General features: G+C 44.0%; 2 protein-coding genes across 2 annotated transcripts; one reads left to right on the plus strand and one right to left on the minus strand.

The window, feature by feature from the left end:
• The first annotated feature begins 5,905 nt into the window (after positions 1-5,905).
• Positions 5,906-16,213, plus strand: JPT1 (Jupiter microtubule associated homolog 1). The gene is made up of 5 exons (XM_035558658.2): positions 5,906-6,120; positions 8,648-8,790; positions 9,383-9,480; positions 11,444-11,471; positions 15,936-16,213. The coding sequence occupies exons 1-5, from the start codon at positions 6,065-6,067 to the stop codon at positions 16,082-16,084; spliced, it is 474 nt and encodes a 157-aa protein (XP_035414551.1). The 5' UTR covers positions 5,906-6,064; the 3' UTR covers positions 16,085-16,213.
• A 5,637-nt stretch (positions 16,214-21,850) lies between these two features.
• ARMC7 (armadillo repeat containing 7) lies at positions 21,851-24,360 on the minus strand. The gene is made up of 3 exons (XM_035558659.2): positions 24,033-24,360; positions 23,779-23,922; positions 21,851-22,853 (listed from the first exon to the last, which is right to left on the minus strand). The coding sequence occupies exons 1-3, from the start codon at positions 24,097-24,099 to the stop codon at positions 22,516-22,518; spliced, it is 549 nt and encodes a 182-aa protein (XP_035414552.1). The 5' UTR covers positions 24,100-24,360; the 3' UTR covers positions 21,851-22,515.
• Between the last annotated feature and the right edge of the window lie 926 nt (positions 24,361-25,286).

Below are 25,286 nucleotides of genomic sequence, written 5' to 3' on the forward strand. Positions count from 1 at the left end.
GAAGCAGGCCTGTACCTGCAGGATCTGGAAATCCTTTAATTTTGTGGCAAAATGATGGGCTTATGCCTTTAGTTGATAGACAATGATCTGTTTGACTTCTGTCGCAATTTTAACATATTTAATGTTAATTTAATTGCATCTAATATAGACATTAGAAAAATATCTGTTCTGGAAGTTGCTTTTGGCTATGTAGTTGAAGGATGTCATTTTCTATGCCATTGTTTTGATTTTTAGATAATTCTGTTGCTAAACAGATTATTTCATATTTTGGTGTGTATCTTGTAGGCTTCCGTGGTACATTGCAAGGTTGAAATTGCCTCTTGTGAACAAGTGTTTTCATATCCGGAGCCACAAAGGCCTGGAAAAAGTTCCTTTTGTTCAAAGAAAAAAATAGGGTGGATATGTTTCAACACCTTTCGTAGGTTAGACATGGAATACATTCCTCTTTGACTTTAGAATCTCTGGCTTTCAACCTGGCTAGATAACACTGTATAAAGTTACTTCAACTTGATGTCATGCCAGGACTTCTCCCAGGCGAAAGTTGTCTTTATCTTTTTTGGCCAAAAAAGATGTTTGGACTTGCTTTAGTTTCTGAAGAAAGGGTGAGGTCTCCTTAAATACAGCTTTTTCAGCCCAAGTTAAGACTGTGGAGCTAAAAATTCCCTGCTGTATCTTGTCTATTTTTTTTTCCTGAGGCAATAAAAGTCAAGTGACAGGTATTGAGCAGCATGCTTTCAAAAACAATGTCTTAATTTCATAAATTCATACAGTGGTATTTCATCTGTCATTAACTTAGGTGCAGGGCTCTTGTAATATAATGTTCTGTTAATAAAATGAGACCACTTAACGTGAATTGTGACTAGCTAACCAAAATTCCTCTGTGAAAAAATATAAGAAAAACATAGGCTTCTGTAACGTTGAATTGACGTGGCAGCTGTGGAAATACTCCTTAATTCACCAGAAGTTGAAATTTCCTTTAGTATTTAGCAACAGGCTATTGAAAGAAATGGAGAGGTATTGATCTTACATTTCTCACATTTCTAACATCTTTTTGCTTTTCATCTGAGCTGGCCCCTGATGTTTCTGAAAGTTCTAACAGTACTGAGCGATGTTTTTGTAAGACGGTGACTGCAATTAAGTACAGGGGTATAGACTATGAGCTTGGATCGAATTGTTTGGAGTTCTTTCAAGTGCTTGCCCTGGTTTAATTTCTAACAGCTCTTGTGTTTACACTAGTAACCCAGTGGACTACTAGAAGTCCACATATCAGAGGATAAAGGAAAACTGGCAAAGAGCCCTTGTCACGCTAGTTGACAGGTAAGTTTTTTGCATCTATTAAACAGCTGGGATCTTTCAAGAGCCTGGGCAAATTATGTTATTACTCACAATTTTCAAATATTGTATTCTAAAGTGTTTGCCATGCAATTAAGTTAATACTCCTCATGTGGCTTTTAAATGAAAAAATGTTAAGTTGGATACAATACTTTAGCGAGTCCTTGTGGATGATAAGACCTTGCCTTTCGTGTACACTGTCTTCAGTCTGTCAAACAATTGCAGTTTCAGTTGTGGAATGGACACAGGTGTTGTTTGTTTTTCCAGTTAAAAGAAAAAAAGATGTATCCAAAACTTTTGGGTTCTGGTACCTAAAGAAATATGTTCTCGTTCATGTACAGGGGCAATAAATTACAAACTGAAAGCACAGTTGATTTTGGTTGAACCCCTATTCAGTTAATGCCTGAAAATCAGCACCTCAGTTTACCTGCGCAATGGGGCCAATACTGATTTAAAAGGGCATTTGTGAGCATCAGTAATTAGTGGTCTGAGAAGCCGATTCAAAAAGGGTTCTAGAAGTGCAAGGCATTTCTGAAATGGAATATGCTAAACTGCTAAGACTGTAAGGAAATACTCCAAGTGGTAACGAGAGATTCTTGTACTGACATATGGAGATGTTCTCGAAAGAAAAATTCTCTGAAGCAGTACTAAAATAATTGCTGCTACAAGGTAACAATGGTATCAAATGCAACATCTCCTCAAAGGTTATGGTCAAACATTATTTTCACAAGAGTGTTTCTTTCTAGTATTTTCCCCTCATTACATCTGAGTCAGGCAGTGTAATCCAAGTGCTGTCACTTTGTCTGCAGGCTGCTGGTTCTATTGTGACCATCACTGCAACATTAATGAAAAGGTATAATGTGACTGGCCCAAAGAAATAATACTTTCTATTGAAAGTGAACAATAAATTGGAGGACTTTTATTAGAGTTTTAGATTGTGGCCTCTTCCCAGTATGCTTATACCAGCTTGTGTGATAGACTGATCTGGAGTAACAAAAAAAAGTTGAAAATTTAAATAACTTGCATTACTTTGAGTTGTATTACCTCTGTGATCTAATACTCGTCAGTCTGTGGCTTATTGAGGCTTGTTCTTTCTGGCCGTTAACTTGTTGGCAAATAATGTGTTCTGTTAGTGAATAATTTAATCCTCTAATTTATCTTTTTTTTGGTACTTAATGCCATAATTAATTGGTAGTACAGCACTTCTCCCTGGTGGTGAAGATGTAGGAATGTGAGGATAAATATGGGATGGAAGATGGGGATTTGGTCCATTTTCAGCCTTTGGTTGGCCTTCAAGATCCTTCGTTTCAGAGGTTTCCTGGTTTCTTCACTGGTAGTATGGGACTAATGGTTTTACTCTAACATGGAGATGCTGGGAGGCCTGCTTGGTGCTTATGAAGTGCTTTGAGTCCCTTTGAGAGAGGGATTTCCAGGGTTTTCCCTGGAAAAGGATTTCAGCTCATGCAGGAGGGGTAAAGTAGGACTGGTGGTGCTACTGAAGACGTGGCTCACCGACAGCAGAGGTCCTAGAAGTAATGAGGGTTGGTGCGGTAGAAAGAGAGCAGAAGTGTGAGTTGGCCAGGAGCTGCAGGGGGAATGGGGACTACGGGAGGAGCTGTAGGTTTTGACAAAGGATTAATCCTGATAGAAGGGTGACTTTGAAGTCCTGGGGAAAGACTAAGCCTGTGGATGCCCAAATAAAGTACTAAGAAGATTGTTGCTCATTAGGAAGGGAATATTCTCCAGGTGGATGGGGGAAAAGAGGGCAAAGGATACCCTTTCTGATGGATTTTGTGCCGTTTTTCATGGACTGGATGCTGAAAGGGAGAATCTAAGGCATATATCTCATTAAAGTAGATCTGATGCTCTGCAAGGCCTCTTGTAGGATCACTTGATTAAGAAATTTTTGCAGTTTAAACAAACTCAGACAAGACAAAAATGGAATAAAAGGAACTCTGAGGGAATCTGTGAAGATACTGATTTCCTCTTCCAGTGATGGATGTCTGTCTTTCACTAAACAACAGTGCTTTGGAGTACACTGGCAGAGTTGGTTATAATTGATGCTCAGACAAAAAAGCGACAAGAATTGGCTGCTCTGCTTTTTATGTTTGGAACTACATCTCTGCAGCTTTGATAGAAGTCTGGACATTGTGGTTCAAACCTCCTTCCCAAACTGCAACTCACTGTTACGAATTTTACCTGAAGATGTAGAGAAGCACAAAAGCAACTTTCACAACCCTTGCGAAATACAGCGTCTGCTCAGTAGGACACGCTCGGCACCTGTAGGATACCTGTATTCCACTGAACTTCACTACACATGACTTCAGATGCAAATCTTGGATAGCTCAGAATCCAGCTGTAACAAAAATTACTAGCTGAGGCTTACTTCCTACTTATAGCTGTGAATGAATTGATGGAAGAAGACAAGACTGAGTCAAAACCTCCTTTGTATGATGTGCTCGGAAAAAGAAAGGATGTCTTTTGTGACTGTCATAAATAGCAGATACGCATGAAGAAAAACCTCTTGGCCACAGGAGGATCATCAAGCTGATTTTTTTCACAGGCCAATGGCATCTCTCCTTGCCCAGCCCTGCTATGCGTTTCCTGGAGTCTTGTTCAGACTTCCAGATGCTTTTTGCATTCATTGCAAGATGAGTTTCAGCAACAGGTGGAATTGTTTGGTTCCTGAGGTTTTCAAACAGCTGCTGAGAATTGTTCTGGTCAAATGTCATCATCCTGGAAAGGACTGTAAGCCCAGTTTCTGTAGCGATCTTCATAAACCCCTTGATCTTGTTATGGGTAAATAATTGGCAAAGCAGCTTTTATTTAAAGAATAACCTGCAGTCATGACTGTCTCAGCACCTCAGAGATTAGTGGAGTCCCTTGAAAATACTGAAGCTTTAGAATCTTAAAGCTGTATTTTAAAACTAGCTTTGTCAGAGGAAACAGGTTTTTCTTCATATTGACTTAAAAAAAAAAAAAGTCTCTGCATGTCTCAGGGCTACAACAGTTTTCAAACTTAAGATTCAAATCCTGTGGGTTGGAATAAAAAGCTTTTCGATGACAAAATACTGTTGAAAGTTCCTGAGAGAGCAGAGGCTTACCTGCTTGCAAGCAGGTATCGTTTGACTTAATGCCCAACCGTAAGGGATAATAGAATTAAAACAACTGTGTCATCGTGCTTAAAGCTTCCCTTTAATCTACCATCAGAAAGATGTGACAGAGAATTCCCTGGGGATCTACATAGTGATAGTGGGGTTCTGTTTTTTAACATTTTTATAGATCCTATATAAAAATAAAATACTATGGTCCTGCTTGTGTAGTTTTAGCATTTCAACTCTTTTCTGAGTTGTATTGATATTAAGGCTGATGATAATTCAGTTGATGATAATTCACTCACTTGATCTCATTTTGTAAACAGAGCAAAGCAGCACAATCAGAGCTTGCAGTTTCCAGACAAAAATATATATTGTATATATTTCTAGAAAACTGTTATTTAGAGAAAAGTGTTTGGAGGGCATTAAAAGCTATTGTTAGTGCAAATTGGGAGGGATGTCTAGAACAGGCAAGGGTGTTCTTGCCCTCTTCTCCTTTATGCAAGTGCTAATTGGAATAATTTCAGCGTGTGGTCGTAGTGCATTAGTTTTGGAGTAAAAGTAGTGGTGACCAAGGAAGCGTCTGTGTCTGAAAGCTGTGTGGAGGTCAGGAAGGCCTCAGTCACTGAACCGAAGGTGGGTTTGGCTTAGATGACTGCTGCCCTCCGTGCCATCGAAGTTTTGTGCTGGCACTGGGGATGGATACCCAGAACAGAAGCGTGGAGCCTTTCAGCCATGGGTTTGGTGTTCCACATGCCCAACACTTTGTGGGACGAGCCTCGTTGGCCCAGAATAATCCTCTGCTCCAAAATCTGGTGAGGGCATTTTGGGACTGGCCCTGCTGGAGCCGCCTGCTGTGTCTTTGCAGGCTGTCGGATGTTCCCTACGCACTGCTGGAGATGGAACCAGCCTCGGGAGCCACCTCAGCCCCACCCGGCCACCTCAGCACCTCCATGGCCTCCCTGCCTATTGTTCAAAGGCTCGGGGGCTGCGCTGTGCCCTGAGGGAACCGAGCTGCTGGAGGCCAGGTTCCCTCCCCGGGTGGGGATGGGTGCGAGGGGCCAGGCCCTGGGGAGGGCCGGGGGGCGCCGGGGTGGGCGCCTGAGGTGATTTGGGGGGGGGGGGAAGAGTGGGGAGCTGCTCCTCACAGCCCTCAGCCTCCGCCAGGGGAAGGCCGGAGAGACTTTTGTCTTGCCTCATGCGCGGCTGAGCCAATCGCAGCTCGCCTCCCCTGAGCGACACGCCCTCCCGCCAATCATCAACAAAGGGCGCCGCCACCCAGGCGCAGCCAGTCGCCGTAGAGCAGACGTATTTCTTCACCAATGGAGTTTTAAGGCTGAGCCGAGGCTCCTCGGAATAGACGGCGAGGCGGGCCAAAGGGCAGAATGGCAAGGCATTATCCAATGGGAGCCCAGGGTTGGGTTTGAATCATCCAATGAGGAAGCAGCTAGGGGGCGGGCCTTAGGGATAGTATAAAATGCGCGGCCGGTGCGGGCGGCGGCTGCAGTTGTCACCGGCAGCAGCACCGGCAGGGTCTGAGGGGGGGAAGGGGTGCGCTCCGTTCCCGGGACCGTCACCTCCCGCCGGCCTCCTGACGGAGCCCTCTCCCCTGCCTCCACCTCCTCCCGCCCGCCGCCATGACCACCACCACCACCTTCTCGGGCATGGACCCCAGCGGCAGGAACAGCTCCAGGTCCGCCGGGGGAGCGGGGCTCGGCGGCGGCGGCGACAGTGGCCCTGGGGACCGTTAGGGCAGCGGGGGCTGGGGCTCCCCCGTCCTCTCAGGGCCTCGGGGGGGGGGAGCGGCTGTGTGTGTGTGTGTGGGGGGGCGGAGGGCACCCACTGGGGGGCTCGGGGGGGGTACGGGGGGTACCGGTAAGTACGGGGGTGGGCTCCGGGGGGTTCTGAGGGGGATACCGGGGGGGTTAGGCCGCGTCCTGCCGCAGCTGCCCGGGGTGTGTGTGAGTGTGCGGGGCCGGGGGCGGTGGGAGCTCCCCACACCCACCCCGGGCCTCCCGCCTGCCTCAGCCGCTTCCTAACAAAGAAGGGAGGCGACTCCCTCCGCGCTGCGCAGCCACAGCCGGGGGAGGGGGCGAGGGGGGGGGCACCGCGCCCCGATTCCCCCCCCGTCTCCCCTTTTCCTCCATGGCTGCTGCTGCTTCCCCCCTCCTCGTGCCGCTGCTCCCCGGCCCCTCGGCGGGGCAGCCCCGGGGGTTTCCTCGGGCTGGGCGCGGCCGGGGGCAGGCGCCATTGTCTGCTCTGGGGCCCCCCCACCTCGGGCACCCCCCGCCGAGGGGGCAGCGGGCACCGACCTCCGGCCGGCCCAAGCGGCTGATCGCCCACGCCCCGCTGCGGGTTTGGGTGAGCCACCCCCGGACGGCTGCTCGATGTGGGTGGCTCTCGGGGCTCGGGGGGGGACCTAAAGCCCTGCCCCGGCTCCCACCCCGCAGCCGGGCTCGGGGGAGCAGCGGGCGGCCGAGGGGAGCTGGGTGGGGAGCGGGGAGGCAGCATCGCCGTGGAGGAAGCCGTGGCCCTGCTTGGAACAAAGAAAACTTGACAAGTACGGCTCGAAGGGATGCGCGGCACTTGGGCAGGCGTGCACGGTGCTGGTGGATGCTGCAGCAGTGAGAGCAGGCTTGCGTTTAGCACCGAGCCTTGGCGTCTGTCTTTTCTGTGAGGTTTGGCCTGACAAAGCAGATGCTTCCTGTTCGCTTGTAGCTTTTTTCTTCTTTGGGGTGGAGGAAAAAAAAAAAAAAGAAAAACCTCTTGACAAGTGCTTCCTGGATGCGGATGAATTTTCAGTGCACATCACCGGGTATCAGGTGCAATTTTAAGAACACTTCATTGCCTGAAGTGTGAGTTGTAGCTTTGATGAAGCACGTTAAAGCATTTCGGGGTCGAGAGAAGCTTCTAATAAAATCTGCCAACCTTTTGTCTTGGATTGGCAAAAGTGATTACTTCCCTTAAACAGTTTGAGTGATTGCTTTTTTTGCTTCAGTTGCCTTTTCTGTTACTTTCATTAAGACCTTCTGTGGAAACTGTCATGCTGCTAAGAGAATACTGGTTTCACTGCTGTGGTAAAATAAGGTGACGTAAGATGAGGGGATGAGCCCTCTTTTTTGAACAATCTGTTCTTCAAATTAGTAAGTGTAACAGATGTAGCCAAGAAAATAAATACACAGGGACATTTCCTCCGGGGAAAAAAGGTAATGGAGTGATTCAAGACCATTATACTATATCCCTTAATTCAGAAAGGAGAAGCAGCAAATCACAAAAGTGTTCTTGGATTCATAAAGCATGTTACACAATAGTGGGATCCTCCCATTAGCTCCTGAGCATTATTAATTATATATTTGGAAAGGAGTTTTGTAACAAAAAGCAGTTAGCTAGTTTAGTAACACTAAATATTCACCTCCAACACCTTTGTGATTTTTTTCTTGCCATTGTCTTGAGTACTGTAGGCTGGAGAAGTGTTTTTGTGTTGCATCTCAATTAAACTCTTAGAAAAGAAGGAGTATGCACCTTCTCTAGCTCTTTCTGGTCTTCCTTTGAGGGCACTGGGTATCGTGAAAGCACATTTCTGTTGGTATGCTCAAATCTCTTTAAGCTCAGTGCAGTAGCACGCTGCAGACCTAAGGGTTTTTCTGATGAAAGAAATCCAGACAGAGGCTGGAGCCCAGTCATCAGTGATGCAACCAGCACTTTGACTCATGTGCCAAACTTTAGTCTTTGCTGTGCTGCCAATTTGAAGATTAATTGCCTTCATAGGGTTCTCTAAAAAAAGCTGGATTCTGGCATGCCTATATAATTATATATATATTTAATTTGGTCAGACACTGAAGACTGGTGGCAGCTCTTGTTGACACCAAGTGAAGCAAGGACACAAGTAGAGTACAGGAGTATTTTGGTTTTGATAAATGTCACCAAAGAAGAGCAGTGGAGATGTAGTACTTTGTCTGAATGCTAGCAAGCAATTTAGCTTTATAGGCTGAGTTATGCACCGAAGACATAACAGTGGGTGTCATTTATTAAGAGCCAATGCATAATACAGTCATCTCACATAGTTTCCATTTGGGCAGAACGTACCCCATGCAACTAACTGCCCATTACAAGAGCCAACAATGATCTTTCAGCTTATTAGTCTTGTTTTACATGTTAGAGTGCTGCTCAGTAATGCGGATTATAAAGACCCAAGGTTGTAAAGTTGAATTTCTCTTCAGAGTGCTGCGTCCTCCTGGTGGCGGGTCCAACTTTTCCCTGGGTTTTGACGAACCAAAAGAACAACCTGTGCGAAGGAACAAAATGGCATCCAGCATCTTTGGAACTCCTGAAGAAAATCCACCTTCTTGGGCTAAATCATCGGGTAAGAATGTAGTGCTTTGTTCGCAGGTCTGCTGACATGCATTAATCCATTCTTGGTGCTGGCCTGGTGCTGCTGCGTGTGGAAACCTGAGTTCGCTTCCTATTTGGTAGTTTGGGGCTAGAAATGATGTCTACTTGCATGGGAATTTTTCTTTTTTGAATTACTTTCAAACTCTTCTTCAAAATTACCTTTTACTGTATGTCTTGGACATAGGTGTTGCAAGCAGATAGCTAAGAGGAATGTATTTTGGATGTGATATCTCCAAATTAATCATGTTACAATAGGGCAAACTTGTTTCTTAGTATGTGGAAGAGTGCTGATCTTGATTAATCAGAGGAAGTTTAGCTTTGTGTTGTACTTGCAGTTGGGGTTAAGCTTCCATTTCTGCAGAGCATTTCCAGTAGGGTTGGCCTTGGGACACTGCGCGAGATGTAGCTGTACAATTATAATTTGTGAGTCGTTATGTAAAGAACCAGGACAAACCTTGGGACGGTAAAGCTGTCATTCAGAAAAGAAGAGCGCCACGTCAGTTTTCATCTGCTTTCCCAGTAAGTTAATCTTGCAACCGATTGGAATCAATCTCTGCTTCTAGGGACTAAGCCAGGTGAAATCAGAGAAGACAGTGAATCATCTGGACCACAAAGAAGAAACTCAACTGATGCTAACTATGGAGACTTTGTAGATCCAAAGGTCAGTACGTTAACTACGAAGAGCCTGATAAGGGGACACTTTGCTCTCTGTATGGGATTGCTTTATCACTGATAGTTGCTCAGTTGAAAGTGTTGCAGGATTCAAAGTCTTATTCTCAAACCTGTTCTTGTCCTGAAGGTTCTCTTTTCCATATGATAGTCTTACAGCATGCTGGTGGAGGCTTGGATTTTTCTCAAAGGAGTGCTTTCTAGAGCCCTTAACTCTTCTTATTGGTGGACAGTAATGAAGTGGTGTGAGATCTCACTTCAGCATTAATTGTTTTAATTATTTTTTATCAGATTGTACAAACAATAGTTACCTACATTGAACTGTGTGGATTTATTGACTTACGAGGGCCTTGGTTTCATATCCCAACACCATGTCCCTCAATGGCATGAGTGCTTGTTTTATTTCTGTTACTCTCTTTAGTAATACCATCAGAAGCGTTATTTTCTATGTAAACTACTTGATAGCAATATGGAGCATAATTTATAGTGTTAACATGGCTTTTGATTGATGTATGATTATAGTTAATGGAAAAAACAGGACATAGAGTAATAATTCCGCTGAACATAAGAAAAAAAAAAGGGAAACCTAGAGCAGACTGCACTTGCAAAAACAAATTCCGTAAGTGAAAAAAAAGAAACCTCTTGAGCTTTAGGTTTTCAGAACAGAACTTTGTAGGTAAACCACCATTTAAATCTTGTATAGATACCTTTTGGGTATAACCTCATGGGTTATAAATAGCAAGTTTTATTTTGATAACTGGCATCAGTTTAACCCATTTTGTTATTAATAGCCTCACTGAGCCATAGAATTGTTCCTTGTTGCATAAAATATCTTGTTCCAATTTAGCAAATACAAGATTAAATTTATAGCTGCTACCACAGAAAACAACAGTAAACTATTTAGTCTAATTCTATTTTCTACTTAATTGTATTAAATACTCTGTCTTGTGGTTCTCAGCTTTGCAAACATGATTTTTGTAATGCAGAATACTTTAATTTTGTGCAGTGATTAAAGCTACAAGCAGCAGAAGCTGGAGCTAATGTACTATAGCCCAGTCTGAGATTTGAGGGGATATATTTGCATGCATTTGTGTGTACTAATACCCTAACGACTGCAGGTTCACTGTGTAATTAACAACGTTAAGTCTATGGAAGTTGATAAAACCTCATGCCATTGAGAAGCCTCTGCTGCTGCTGGCGGACTTTCTGTATCTTTGCGTCGTTACAGTCTGAACCGAATGAGTATGAAAAGAATGTTCAGCTGTTTGTGTAATGAAGAAAACTTTATCTATAACATTGTCTAAAACTTTTTGATATTTCACAAATGAAGTTAAATATCCTGGATGGAACAAATGTTTTTGACCTTGCTAAAGATACATGTTTGGTGTTGGAAAGAGTTGCTTAGGAGAAAGGAGAGGACACCGAAATGTTTCTAATTGCTTAGAGTATGATTTTCTTGTCATTACTGCTTGGCAATTGCAACGTTCTGGTTACCGTCAGTTCTGCCTGATGAATGATGCTGTATATAATAGTGCTGTAAGACACCTGCATCCTTCACAGTGTGGGAGTGCCAAGTATACCATATATTAGAGGTCATCAAGATTACTTTGGTACTATCTGTCTGTTTTTGAATTTTTAAAAGTATGTCAGGTAAATAAGCAGTTGATAAAATTCAATTAGTCACTGTGTGAGAACTGGTGCTTACAAAACCATCATATTAATCTGCATAAATACTTATCTAGAACCAGCCATGCTACTCTGATATCTGCCTCCTAAGAGCCTGTTCTTGCTCTAAAAGTTCTTCATTGGGTCTGTCAGAGTGCTGTTGGGCAGAGCAGCATGCCTGACCAGCTGCGTCTGGCCACAGCACGGAGTATTGAGTACCCTTTTGATGGAGGTAGGGGGAAAATACTTTTTTGAGTATGAGATCTAACGTGTTCCTCTCTCTCTTCTAGGGAGGAGATGGTGGTGGTGAAACTTCTGGTGAGTGACTCCTTCAGGCTCTTCTAGTAAAAACAGTTTGTACTTATTCTCCGTTGAAATAGAAGAGGTCATGGGATATACAAATGGTTTCCCTCAAGACAGACAGCTTGGGGTTCTCCCTTGATTCCATCAAATCAATAAAATGACCTCACTACTTCAGTGGAAGTTGGTAAGAGTGGATATGGAATGCAATGGCACAATGCTTCTGTTTGGTCATCAGGTTAAAAACAAGAACAGTCCTGTTTGTTTATTTTGCCAGCAGCAGCTGGTGTCAAGATTTGTTTAAGTACTAGGAGGCAAGGTGGATACCATCTTGCAAAGACTTAAGTCATTGAAAAACTATAATACTGTTTTTAGTAGCTTATAATTAAATAGTACAGTCAACTTCATAGATTTTAGTTCATCAGTTTACCTCTTTCCATAGTGTCTTTCCACACAGCAAACACTTGATGCACAGAAATAAGCAGGAACAGCTACTGTATCTGAAAGCATCTGCATTAACTAGCTTTTAAGTTCCTGTTGCTTTTTTAAATGCAGATTTTTGCCAAGGAAGTGCATGTGCATACTGAACCCTTCATGTAAACAGAGGAACTTCCGCTAGCAGCATGCATTTTACCTCGAAGTGCTTTTTTTTTGTTTTGTTTTGTTCTTTTTAGCTCTGAGGGTGGAAATCTCTCCTTTGCAAGATTTACCTTAGGAATAGCTTACTTCCTGATGTGAGGAATGTGTGTGTTGACCAAGTACTTTACTGTGTGTTACTTCTAACACCTAAGAGTTGTGGAAGATCACTACAGCTATTAGCAGTTGCATATCCTGAGCAGACTTCTGCTGGGAGGGTGAGAGGTTTTCCAGAGTGCCTATTAACTACCTCTAAGTGGTATCTCTGGCCTAAACAAGTCTTGTTCCTCCGGCAGTCTGTGATACAACATCACTGCTTCTAATAAAACTATGCAGGCTGCTTTAGTCTTTCTTTCCCTTGTCTGTCTGATCTTAATTAGCATCCTAGTGGGCAGTTAGTTTGTGCCTCAGGTAGGAGAATGTCGTTTGATAACAGAAGTACGCTGGTCTGAGGGCTCTGCTCCTTCTCCTGGTAGTTGTTTAAAGCAGCTCACTCTGGGGTTAGAAGACAGCCTGTAAGGAGTGGTGAGGCAAGAGGAGGTGGCATTGGAGGCAGCAGAAATACGGCTGCCTAGGTTAGCAACACCTGACTGAAACTTTAAGTACAAAATGATATTCCTGACTCTTACAAGTTCCCACTTTCACAGGTCTAATACTTGTTGGCCTTTGGTTTGTTTCCAGAAGGTGACAATAAAGGAAGCCCTTATCAAGTACTGAGTGTATCTATGCTGGGAAGTGGCTTTCCAAATAAGTGAATAAGCAATCTGTTATTGGACAGTAACACCAAGTTAGTGTTCCTAACTGGAGTTGTCTGCTGTTAACTAAAAATTAAACTTTTGAAGACAGACATGGCAAAATAAAATGGTTGACACGTTTGGCTGTTCAGCTTCCACTTAGGAAGGAGTAGGAAGTTAATGGTTCCTGGAAGTGGTGTAGGTGGCAGATACCTGAGGATCTTGATGCATTGCTAAATTAATCTTTCCCTTTGATAGATTTGGGTATCTTAGCTTAATGGAGCACAGAGTCCTGTTGAGCTGGCTGTTTCACTCCACCACTTGATATTCCCGCTGTGTGAGATGGCAGACACTGGATGGTGAACGTCCCACTTGTTGCACGTGTAATTTTGCACTTGACATTGCATAGCTGTCTCCTGGGTTTGAAAGGGGATGAATATGCCTCCAAATAAAAGCTGTCAGCTTATAAATTCACAGCATAACTAGATTTTTAATAGGCTCCCATCATTAAAAGTTTCCTCTTCTGCATTCGGAAATGATTTTCTATATGTAACTGATAATAAAACCCCAAGTAGGTGTCAAGTGGGATATGCATTTTTATTAATCATGTCTGACTAGGGGAAGAAGAGTTGTTCCTTTTGCAGAAGTGTTCATACTTCCTTTTTGGAATCTATAGTTCCTTTTTGTGCATCAAGGGTTCCAATAGTTTGCAGTGTACTCACTAGCAAACTGACTCAGAGGTTATATCCTTTCTGATAAGGGAAGAACTTCAGTATTTGATCTGATCCTGTTGCCTTTTACCACTTCAGTTTCTAGGTTAGCAAACTGTGCTATACCTTGATTATGTGGGAAGAACTATTGTGTGTATCAGCTGGCTAAATGAGTCTCTAACATGCTATAGCAACTTCCCCAAATTCTCCTGCGCTAGTAATTCATGTTTCTTTTGTGATTCAGTTAGTGCTGTGTAGCTGATGAATGTGACTAGCTAAGGAGAACTAGACAGTGCTTAATTGACTGTCACCAGTGACTGCCTTTACACGATACACTGGAAGGTGAAGTCTGGCATTCGGTAGACAGATTATCATGGCGAGTACTTCATGGTACTTGGGCTGTCTGCTTGAAGTACAGACAATGAAGCATTCAGTGCTGTACGAACAGCGGGCATGGCCACAGTTGTTCTCAGCTTGCTGAGTAAGCAGGCAGTGGTATGCATGAGCTGCAGAAGCTTCAAGCTTAAAACTTAGTATTCAAACTATTTTGTTCAGATGTGCCTGTGGGTTAATGAATGCAGCAGAGAATCTATACTGTAAATTATCTGACTGCATGGAGGTTATACTAAGCTGCTAGGGTTCTTTGTTATAGGGTTCTTTGAGTGGGTTTCCCCACATGAGTGTGTTTTCTGCATTCTGGTAAAATCCTGCATCAAAAGTTATTAAAAAAAAAAAAAAAAAAAACAAAACAATTCAAAACCAACAGTAAGTTGCCACAGCATTGGATTTAAAGCATCTCCTGTGGATTAGAAAATAGCCGAATAATAGGAGGCAAACAGTAGGGTTTAGTGATTGCTTTTCAGGTTGGAAAAATGAGCCATGGGAAGTGGTGCTGGGACTGGACTAGTTTTATTCAGTGTCTTCATCCATGACCTGGAAAAGGTAATGAACAGTGAAGTCTCCAATTTTGTTGGTGATAGCTAAGCTCTTTCTATGTGCTGATGGTGAGAAAAATCTTACGGTCAGAAGAAGTCAACAAAGTGGGCAGATTAAAAGGTCTTTGCATGAGTAAGTAGGAAAAAATAGTAACTTAAACCACCTAGGAAAAAATCATGTAAACCATGCCAGTCCCATGTTTGGCTCTGTGTAGCAGTTAACTCTCAAGATCTGCCTTGTGTTTAACTACTGAAAATTCTTTGAAATGTTTGGAGGAAGGCAACAAATTGTTGAATGTCATCTGGAAGAGGACTGGAAAGAAGATGTTTTGCTTTTCTAAATAACGATATGCCTGCATCTTGTGTTGTGTGTGCAGTCCCTGAAGTGTGAAGATGAGATGGTTGTAGTGGGGGTAAAGAAGGGGCAGAGGAAGGTAGCAGAAAAGATCAAGGAGGTAGAGCAACTGCCTTGCGAGGAGACTAAAATGGTGGTGCATCTTCAGTCAGAAAAGAAGGCTGGGAGAGAGGGAATATAATCAAGATGAGCAAAATCATGAAGGTACTGGTTAAGGTGAATGTGCAGATGTTCCCAAATCCTCCAAAAAGAGAGCTAGTGTTCGTTAGATGAAACTAAGATCTGTTAAAAGCAGATGAAATATGTATTCACAGAGCTGGCCATGCACCCACACCCATGCTTACCACCCCCCCAAGCATCGGAAGACATCTTGGTGCTGGTTTAGGCTTTTGGCTCATAACTGATTGTATTAATTTATAAAAATAGGAGGTGCTAATGATCTTGCTGTCCTTACCTACTTCATTGACAACTAATTAATATATTAGTTATTTGCTAGAGTATCTAAAGTGCTTCCTGTGAAGAATTCCTTCTGTGTCCTGTCTTCACTTGTGGTTCTTCAGAAGTATTTAAAGCAGATGACGCTGTCATGTGCTTTCCAGGGAATGTAAGACTTGAGCCTACCCATGCATGGATATTCCCCAGTCTGTTCTGTGTGAAGCCTCAGAAGTGTGTGTCAGACACTCTTCCCTCTAAACACGAGTTATGAAATAAGGAATGTAGTTTGAATCTGAGCTCTTGCTTCCAAGCACTGACTGATGCTTCTGTTTCCAGCAACTGCTCAGATTTGAGTTGAAATTGTTAGAGTGGTTGTACACTGACTGTGTACATGACTTAATTGTAGCTGCTTGTCATAAAAAAAATCTGTGATCCCCTAATAGTAGCTGAGTGACTGCAACTCTTGAATGCCTGAAACTGAACTGTGAGGCATCAGAGTTCTTCTGAAAAATACTTCAGGCAGCTGAAAGTCTGTCATGCCAGCAGATTACAGCAGCACTCTGAGTGTGTCCGTAAGCCTGGAGAAAACTTAGTGGAGCTGATCTTCTGTCTAAGCCAGAGAAACCTCTGGCTTTCATTATCTACATCAAATACCTTAAAAGCTTCTTTTCTTTTAGAAAACACTGAGGCTGATGTAGAAGCTGCCCCAGGTCAGAATGAAGAAAAATCCCTGCCTGCTGCACCTGTTCCTAGCCCAGTAGCACCAGCACCTGCACCGTCCAGGAGAAATCCACCTGGTGGCAAGTCCAGCCTAGTCCTTGGTTAAACCTTTCCTTTCCTGACTGTTTTGAACTCGTGTCTGTTTCTTTTCCCCCATGCTTGTGAACTGCACAACTTGAGCCTGACTGTACATCTCGAATTTCTTTCATTAAAAAGAAGCACTTTATGTACTCCATCCTTTTTTGAGATCAAGTTTTGTTTTGTTGTTGTTTTTTTTTTTCCACTTCTGTCCTGTGTTTCCCCCAGATCTACTGGAAGTGACATGAGTGTTTTCTAGTGATAGACTTGAGGGAAAGCTTTATGAAGTATAGTAATGTAATTCAAAGGAGAGTAGATTGGTTCTAAATGTGCTTAGCGGGTTTTTGTACTGAGATTTTTAGAACCCCTTAGCTTTACAAAGGGTCTAGAGTCCTGGTTAAAGAGGCCAGCAAACAATCAGTAAGAGCGGTCCCTTCCTCCACATGTGAGTTTCAGGGATCTAAAAGAGTTCATTGTCTGCATGTGGTAAATGCCTTGAGCCCTGCTGTGCCATTTAAAGTGGTTAGTGTACACCATGCTGCCTTTAACAAAATAAAACAATCTTGGTACTAGACTACTACGAAGCAGGGTATGTGCCAAATAGAGGGCTAATGACCAGAGCCACCTGGCCTGATGCTAGGAGGGGATTTATTCAGACTTTAATCAGTGAAGGTGGAGTGGATCGTATAAAATAAATAAAAATTACAGGGCATTTTTTTTTTACAACTGACTCAATGCTGTGCATGATCATGCTGGTGCTTGACCATGAGGTGAAAATCTCATCCTTTAAAGTGTGTGTTGTAATTTCACGAAGCTGGACTGTTGCTTAAAGTAAATAATATAGAAATTTTGAAGCAGTGTTTCCTGTGTGGGTTTTATTTCATGGGTTTGGCTCCACGTTGCTCTCAGCAGACCTGCCTTATTCCAACATAGGTGGGATGGAGCAGAAGAGGTGAGTTCATACACCTGACCTGGGGGTACCATCACATGCCATCTCCCTTTGAAGAAAGTGTCTGACTTCTCTTTGGTTTTATCTTCTAGAACAGAGAAGCATGCAATATGGCTTGATACATGTAATCTGTTTTACCAGAAATATTTCCTTCTCAAGAGAATAGAGGAAACGAAAGTTTCTTGTCACAAAAATAAATCAGACCCTGACAAAAAAGGGGGTGCAAGGGAGACCAAATGATCAAGTACTCTACTGTCCTGGAGGGTATCTGTTGCGTGATAAGCCGCAGCATGGGGATTTGTACAGAACTATGTGTGCAGGAGGGACTGTGACTTTTTCACCCTTCCCCCTCCTGGAAGAACAGGATCTAAAAATACCCTGGCTTTCCAAGTCAGTTTTGGAGAAGCCCTGGTCTTACATGTTTAACCTATAAAACTGGATTTGCTCTAATGTGCTCTTCCTCTCCTACAGCTGGGGGTGTTCTTCCCTACAGCAGTTATGAAATGCTGTCTGGCTGCTGGGTACATGTAAATCATGCCTACCTGCTTCCTGCCCTAGGAGGAGGAAGATGATAAATTTCCATTTCCTTTGCAAGCTCCACAACCAGAGGAACTTCTAAATTCTCCTTTACAGTTACTGAGACTTTGGGCAAGCTAAGTTGCCTTTCTACCTGTCTCGATCAGAGCATTGTGGTCACAGCTGAGACTCACTAAAAGGGTGCACGACACACATAACAAGGCAGCTGCTCGCTATCATTGCTGATCAATTTTGTTTCTCACCATTGGCATAAACTCAATTAGTGGTTTATTCACCTCTGCTCCTACCTGGGTGGGGGGGAATTCGTACCTGCAAATCCCATCTCACCCCGTGCTGGGGGTACGTGGGTGCTGGTGGACATGGACGGTGCCCTGGCCGACTTCAAGGGTGTATGCTGCGGGGCTTCCTCTCCTGCTTCTGTGGTGAGTCATGCCTGGAGCTGGTGGAGCAGCAGGACTTCGTGCCGGATCAGTACGAGAGGCTGGAGCTTGGGGTGAGTGGTGGGGTGCTGTGGGCAGGGGGAGTACACAGCTTGGGCTCCCCTGCTCATAGGAGCATTGTGGAGAGTTCTTTGATGCTAGCAGCCTTAATTAGAGTGATAAGAGGCTGCTTCTTACAGGGAGATTGCCTACCCTTTTCAGGGAGACTTGCGTGAGAATGAGGGATTCTGGTGTAAAAATAACTGAGGGTGAAGTTCTTCACAGAATCATGCTCACAGGCTGCTCTGCAGCAGTGGTGGTAACGTCCCTGCAGCTCCCTGAGCACTCCAAAGCATTAATGTAGCTCCATAGCAGGCCAAAAAATACAGATATAATATATGGGCCTTATACGGCTAATAAAGCCCCATTTCTACATCACTCCCTCTGCACGCTCTGAGAAGCCAAGTGCACAGTAGGGAAGTGATCTGGAAAAATATGTAAAAGGCTTGAGGTGCACCCTATATCTGTGCAAATTGCTGCTGTTTTTAGCTTCCATTATGTTTGCTAATGACTGAATGAATAGCAGAGTTATTTGCAAGGCAAAATTATAAATACGGTGAATCCAGATTTGTGCTTCCTTCCTGTTACCACAGGACAACTGGGACTCTGTAAGGAAGCTGGATAGGTGCTGATCCAGGCTGTGCCATATGCTTTCCCTGAGAAGTTCATTGTTAACTTTTAAGATCCTGCACTGAGCATGTAACTTATTTCTTTTTTATTTCTAAGAAGTGACAACTCCCATCCATTTCCTTCCTGTTCCATAGCTAGGTGCTGGCTTCTGCAGCAGTGTGACAAACTGGGGTGCTGGGTCCAGACAGTATTTTCACAGGCTCCAAGCTGACTGAGCTCTGACCCATGGCTGCTGATGCTTGACACTTCTGGAACTAGTAAATACAGGCAGTAGACATTTTCTTTCTTGCTTTATATAAACGGACACAATTTATTGCTGAAGTGAGTAGTGTTTAGGTATCTGTTCATTTTATGAGTCTCACTTAGGTGTACTGTGACAAGAAAGAAATGGAAGTAATTTAAGGGATCATGATCATGTGAATGTTTCAGTTCTATTTCTGACACCTTTATTTCCTAATTTGGTTCATGCTCATCCTGTTTGTTCCCAGACTCTACATGTGTCAATGAAATAACCAGATAAGTGGCTTGAGTACCACGCAGATCAGCAGGGGCAGAAAGTTCTTATCTTGCTGTTCATTGTTAGTTGGGCTTCATAAGGAAATTAGGTCTATGTATTCATGTCCATCTCCCTCTTCAGTAACCTCTGGATGTCTGGGCAGTTTTAGGTACATTTGGCGGAACAATAATTTTGCAAAGATCCTACAAGTTTTATGTAAATAACACAGCTGGTTAAAAATACAGACCTTGTTAGTTCTGCACAGGCACCGAGAGCCTGCGGGGCCACGTGTCTGTGCAGGGAAACAGAATCTGGACTGGGATCAGCCACACAGTGAGCTCTTTGTGACAGGTGTCTACTAGGGCTGTCCAGGAACATCAGAGGTGTTAAGATACCCTCGTGTTTGGGGGTTGGAAGCACTGTGATAATGATTTATGTGGTGCCCTCTTAGTGTTGTTTGTGCTTTGCCGGTGCTTATCATGTGTCTCTTGAAACCCAATCCATTACTTGCTTAACTGTTTGGTTATTCTTTTGGTTTTATCGTAAATTGATCATTAATTTCACACTGTAAATCCTTAGCCTTTTTATTTAGAAGGCATTTTGTTCAAGACTTTCTTTATGGTACTTGCCTGAACCAAGCGCTTAGAGGTGTGTAGCCATTTCGTTGGCAGGGATTTATCTTACACGTGTTTAGGATGTAAAACCTGTCCCCAGACAGTTTCAAAAAATGATTCAACATCTCCAGCAGTGGGAAGAATTTTTAGAATTACTGTAAGTGTTGAAAATGGGAAAGCTTAGGCACAGATGTAAGTCTCCTAGCTTTGTGTCCAAGCTGTTATCTCACTAATGGAAGTCACCAGAAGTCACTCGCCTGGGCAGCTGTTCCTGAGAGTTTTTGGAACTTACTCTGAAGTCAGAAAATTAGATTAAACAAACCTCCAGGCTGATCTGATGTGGTAGCTCTCCTACTTTACACAGCTGACTTCCTAAGGCAAACTTATGGGGACAGTGGCTTGACTAGGCTTCAGAGAATTGGCACATGGTTCTTCCAAAAGACAGAGCAAGGGTGGGATGAGAATGAGAAAGAAAATTGGTTTTTTACTTTTGCTGTTTGGTGTGTTGTTTTTTGTTTGTTTTTGTTTTTGAGAAATGTCTTCTGGTTCTCAGAGTCATCAAATCAAATTTCTTTCTTCTCCCAGCAAAGCCAGACTTTTTTTTTGTGATGTGGAAAGTTGCCAGTTTCTGTTGTCTTGCTCTAGGATAAAGGAGATTTCAGACACAAGCTTTTCAGACACTGATTCTGTAATCAAATCTCCTTGGGAAGAGCTCCAAGGAATTGTTGCTGAGATCAGTGAGGCCTTGTGTGGAAATAAAGAGCTGGGTAGGTCTTATTGCCATGTCTTCACCTAGACTCCTTAACCTCTTCTGATTTGCGTGTGAATTCCGGCAGTGCTTCCAACTTTCTGTCTGCTGTTTTACCAGGATTTGTAAATTTTGACAGCTGAGTGAGCACCATCATTTGAGAGATTTCTTTAATGCTGAGTACTCATCGCTGCTTAATTGGAAAGGGTTTTTTTTTTGTGTTCATATTCCACTGGTGATAGAACAGGGACATCATCAGCTGGACGATAAAAGCAATTCTTGTACAATTGCTAAGCAGAGGGTGCCAGCCTGCCTTTGAAGAATACTTGCAAGAACTAAGCTTTTCGCCCTATTTGGTGGCGTGGGAACGTAAGACTTTAATGCCTGTGGAAAAATGCTAGCTTGACACCGCTGAAGTTCTCCGTATGACCCTAGAAAAGGTAAGATTTGCGTGTCTTAGAGTAGAAGAAGAGATACTGGAAGCTTAACCTCTCTGTCTGAGAATGAGACGCAGGCCTGGAGGTGTGCTCAGCCCCAAGTGCTGCTGGGATGGTGGCTGCCGAGGGAGAACTGTCGCGGTGCCTCGTGTGCTGGGTCCGGCAGAGATGCCACCAAACGGTCATCGGTCTGCAATTCTTAAAGTTAACTGACCAGAGCTGGACTCAAGCCAGTGGACTTCCTAATAATAAAAGGCACAAGAATGTCTTATCTGTGCATTTGAAAATTGAAAACAAATGCAGGCAGTAATGCAAAAACGGGGTGCTGGTTGGTCCCACAGCCAGGGTAATAACCAGGTCATCAGCTGGCAGGGAAACCCAGCCCCAGGAAGCAGGGCACTGTGACCAGGGCAGGGGTGCTACTGGGGTGAAACGGTTATAAAATGAAGTGAGCTGCCCTCATTAGACATCCCGAGTCTTCTCCGTGTGTCTGGAAGCTTGTCCTGCATTCAGCTAATCTCTATAGAGTTGTTCCTGATGTCTGCTATTGATGAAGAGATACTGTAAGACAAGCACATTTTTTTTTGTGCTTTTAAGCTCACTCCTGTGTACTTTGGGCTGACTGGGAGCAGAGAGGGAAAAAGAGGAAGTAAAGCTCTGGAACTTGCACAGGCACCGGGTTGTTGTCTTTCAGGGAGCACTGTCGTCAACAACCAAACCCTGTATTTTATGTGTTTAGCCACCCTGGCTTTTGGGTTGCCTTTTGCTTGATTGGCTGACAATGAAAGGAGACCAAGCTGGCTTCGATTTCTGGCCCATGTGTGTTAGTGAGTGGGCAAAGGCTGGACTGCAAGTGCTGTAGAGAAATATTTATGAGTTTATACAAAACTGTTTACACAGCATTTAAGTTAATGTTTTATTAAGAGAAGGTTTTACAAGACAGCTGTTCTTGTGAGCCAAGGTGCCATGAGCCTTTTTTCAATCTTCACCTTTCTCACCAGTGGTAATGAAAGACACATAACTTTCCACTTCCCAATTTACAGGATAGCTGCAACCTGTTCTGTGTAGTAAGTTACTAGCCTATGGCATGATGATTGGATTGGAACATTCAGTACCAAAGCAATGTAATAAAATTACAAATTGCTTGGGCAGGGAAACATCTTTCTTCTGCAGGAAGAATGAAGTTTATGTGACATTTCAAGGTCATTTGAGTTGACGACGAAGGGGGGAGCTGCAGCAAAACCAGCCAAGAACTGGAGGGGATGTCAGCCCAATAACCCAAACAGAAAAATACAATTGCTAAGAAGGATTATTTGTGCAAGCTGCACTTGGCAACCTGCTGTCCAACAGCCACAACCTGTTTTATTTTAAATATTTGCTTGCAGTTTATGCATGGCCTGTTATAGTGCTGTATCGTCCTCTTTATTAATAACTAAAATCCAGCACTCGTCTGACCAATTTCCCACTCCATTGTTCTCACTATGCTCTTGACCTGCTGACCAGAAAGTGGAGACCTGGGAAAACAGAGGGAGGCCTCCCCATTAAAAGCTCCCAAATGCTCTGGTATCTTCAGTCCTTAGGGAGAGGAATCCCTACTGCTGTGTGCTTGCTTAGGTTCTGAGCCTCTTCCACCTGCAGAGGTGTGCAGTAATCCTCCAAGAAGACAGTTGCCAGATTGCTTAGCCGTCTGCTGGCTGAGAGAGAGAAGCGAAGCATGCACTCCACCACTGGGAGAGCTGTGGTCTGCTGGCGGGACTGCGGTGTTGTCAGGTACATCAGCGTTGTGACTGCTGACATGACGGTCTCCTCGTTGGAACTGGAGAGGCAATTTATTATGGGCTCTACCCCATTGGCCTCCAGAATATAGTCTTTGTTAGTTTTATCCAGGCACAGGTTACAAAGACCACCTGAAACAGCAAAAGACAGTGTCTGACACAGGCAAGACAAATTCTTTCTGCACACTTAATAGGATGCACTCTTCTCTCTGCTCCCCTCTGCCTTTTTTTCCCTGTTTGGGAATTGGGCACTTCATTTGGGAATAAATGGCAACAGCCTGAATGTATTCTATAAGTTTATATTTATTGACACTAACACAATCTGATCCTGCCCTGTTAGACACTTGCACGGGGTTGTCCTTGGATGGCCATTCAATCTTTCCTCCTTTTTATAAGGCAGTACACAAAGATATTTTTCCTGAACACTAAGAGACAAATACTCTACATCTCAGGAATTGCAACATGGTATTAATTATCTTACATAACCTTTTTTTTTTTTTTCCAACTTAGTGTGGTAATAGAAATTGTTTCCTTAAATCCAGTTGAGTACAGGTGCTGATCTCTTAAGTGCTGACCAATATTTTGCCGATCCATGTTTTCTAATACAAAAATACGTATCCAGGTTTTCTGTAAGATTTGGTTGGAAAACTTTTAGTTGCTTCCTGGGCCGTTTTCTTTATTCTTCCTGGAGATTTTCTACGAGAACATTCCTCCCCCTGTATGTCATTAGAGGGCACTGTACTGCTGTCAGCTAGTGTTTTCTTAAGAGTCTTAAAAAATAAAATCCTTTCCAGAAAGCATCGTTTTTTTTTTAAGCACAGCAGCTATATTAAAATGGAGGAGACATACTGCCCTTAAAGTCATTTCCTCTTACCCCATTCCACTCACTTTCCACTAACCAAGGGCTTGCCAGAATGCAGTACAGCTACTGTCGCCTGCCTTCTTGAACCTGGGGTGAGAGTGGATGCTGCATGGCAGTGCTGGGATGGGCATCCCAGCTCCTGTCATTCCTTTCCCCTATGGGTTTTTTATGAAGGTACTCAGGTGCAGTTCTTACCAATAGCAAACTCCACAAGGGTCTCGTTGTCTTCAGTCAGCATATCGAGGAACAGATCCAGGACCTGAAGCTGCCGGAGATACTCATAGTTTTTGGGGTCGTAGGCAAAGTTTGCAAGGTTGGCCAGCACCTGCTCCTTGGCCTCTGCAAGGGAGAAGCATCATGTGAAGGAGGAGATGGTGCCAGAGGCACCTGCCACGTGTGACATAAAGACTAGCAAGCAATGGAGCTCAAACTTTTAAACGTGGGGTTACCTGAGCTGTCCGTCACCTGGAACTCGGTGACGAGGGCCTGCAGGTACTCCAGCCTCCCCAGCTCCATCCCGCTGCTCCCCAACGAGCTCGGGGGCAGAGAGACCGGTGCTTTGCTCTCCCCTCCCCGGGGGGGAGGCGGGCACCGCGGTGGACCACGCACACACACGGCCAGGGCCCGGCCACACACGGGAAAGAGCCGGGATGACGCCGGGGCAGGGGACGAAGCCTCTCCGCGCCCAGCTGAGCCCTACCGGGGTCCTCCGCAGGAGGGATGGGCGGGCAAGGCGCGGCCGCCATTTTGTGGGCGTCGCTGTCCTCAGGCGGTGGCCGCCATTTTGTGGGCGTCGCTCTCCTCAACCGGCGGCCGCGGCTCCTCCTCCGCGGCAGGGGGTCGGGGATGTTGGAGGCGCTGGCTCAGTCCCTGTGTCCGGGCTGGAAACCGATGGAGCCGTGTTACTTGTTACTGATAACTGCAAATAAATAAACTCGCGTCTCGGTATTTCACTTTGTGTTTGGTGAAATTTGGGGTTTTTAAGCACTTCTCATGCACGGTAAGGTAAACTACCTGGAAAAAAAAATAAAGCAATGAAGGAGCTACTTAAAACGGTAGCAGGTAATTCCTCCCTGGTTGTACAACATCCTGGTCTAAACGCAGAGCAATTAGGTGATTCTGAAGAAGGGTAGTTCTAATTAAAACGCCATTACGTGCACCACAAGTGGACTCAAACGTGGTTCACTTTGTGGAAATCCCTAAGTGAAGGTACATAAATACCATGCACTGGGGGTAGGCTCAGCAGAAATTTGCCCTGATTTTATTGAGGCAATTAAATGACTACAGGTTCTTTTGTAGATAAAGTAGGGAGCAGTCTGAACAGATGTTTTTGGTATTATCTTGAGTACTTGATTTTCACAGAAAGGAAATTGAACGTGGTCTGATCCACCAAATACATGGCATCAGTGACAAGCATGTTGGGCTGATAATCACTCCTACCACACAGCTGGGTGTAGTAAACTGTCTGCCCACGACCACATTAAATAGAAGGAGGAAGAAAGAAGCTGCACTGCATGCAGTAATGCTTTTAGCGTTGCAGTGGTGTGGGAAGTCAGGGAATGTGGAAGTCGAGGTATTCATTTCCACCTGGTATAAAAGTTTAGGCTAGGCTAGCAACTTCAACTTATAATTTAACTCTTATAATTCCTATGCACGGGTGCACATATGTGTACCTATATGAAAACAAGCAATGGTGGTGCTAC

This window comes from Cygnus atratus, chromosome 18 (assembly GCF_013377495.2).
Source record: "Cygnus atratus isolate AKBS03 ecotype Queensland, Australia chromosome 18, CAtr_DNAZoo_HiC_assembly, whole genome shotgun sequence".
Classification (NCBI taxonomy): Eukaryota; Metazoa; Chordata; class Aves; order Anseriformes; family Anatidae; genus Cygnus; species Cygnus atratus.

What these genes read in the sequence shown, in the direction of transcription:
- JPT1 (XM_035558658.2), top strand. Translation starts at nt 6,065, where the DNA reads ATGACCACCACCACCACCTTCTCGGGCATGGACCCCAGCGGCAGGAAC. An exon ending in AGCGGCAGGAACAGCTCCAG is followed by an intron (nt 6,121 to 8,647) that starts GTCCGCCGGGGG and finishes ATTTCTCTTCAG; the next exon opens with AGTGCTGCGTCCTCCTGGTG. An exon ending in GAGACTTTGTAGATCCAAAG is followed by an intron (nt 9,481 to 11,443) that starts GTCAGTACGTTA and finishes TCTCTCTTCTAG; the next exon opens with GGAGGAGATGGTGGTGGTGA.
- ARMC7 (XM_035558659.2), bottom strand. Translation starts at nt 24,099, where the DNA reads ATGGAGCTGGGGAGGCTGGAGTACCTGCAGGCCCTCGTCACCGAGTTC. An exon ending in CCAGGTGACGGACAGCTCAG is followed by an intron (nt 23,923 to 24,032) that starts GTAACCCCACGT and finishes TCTCCCTTGCAG; the next exon opens with AGGCCAAGGAGCAGGTGCTG. An exon ending in CCTTGTGGAGTTTGCTATTG is followed by an intron (nt 22,854 to 23,778) that starts GTAAGAACTGCA and finishes TTGCTGTTTCAG; the next exon opens with GTGGTCTTTGTAACCTGTGC.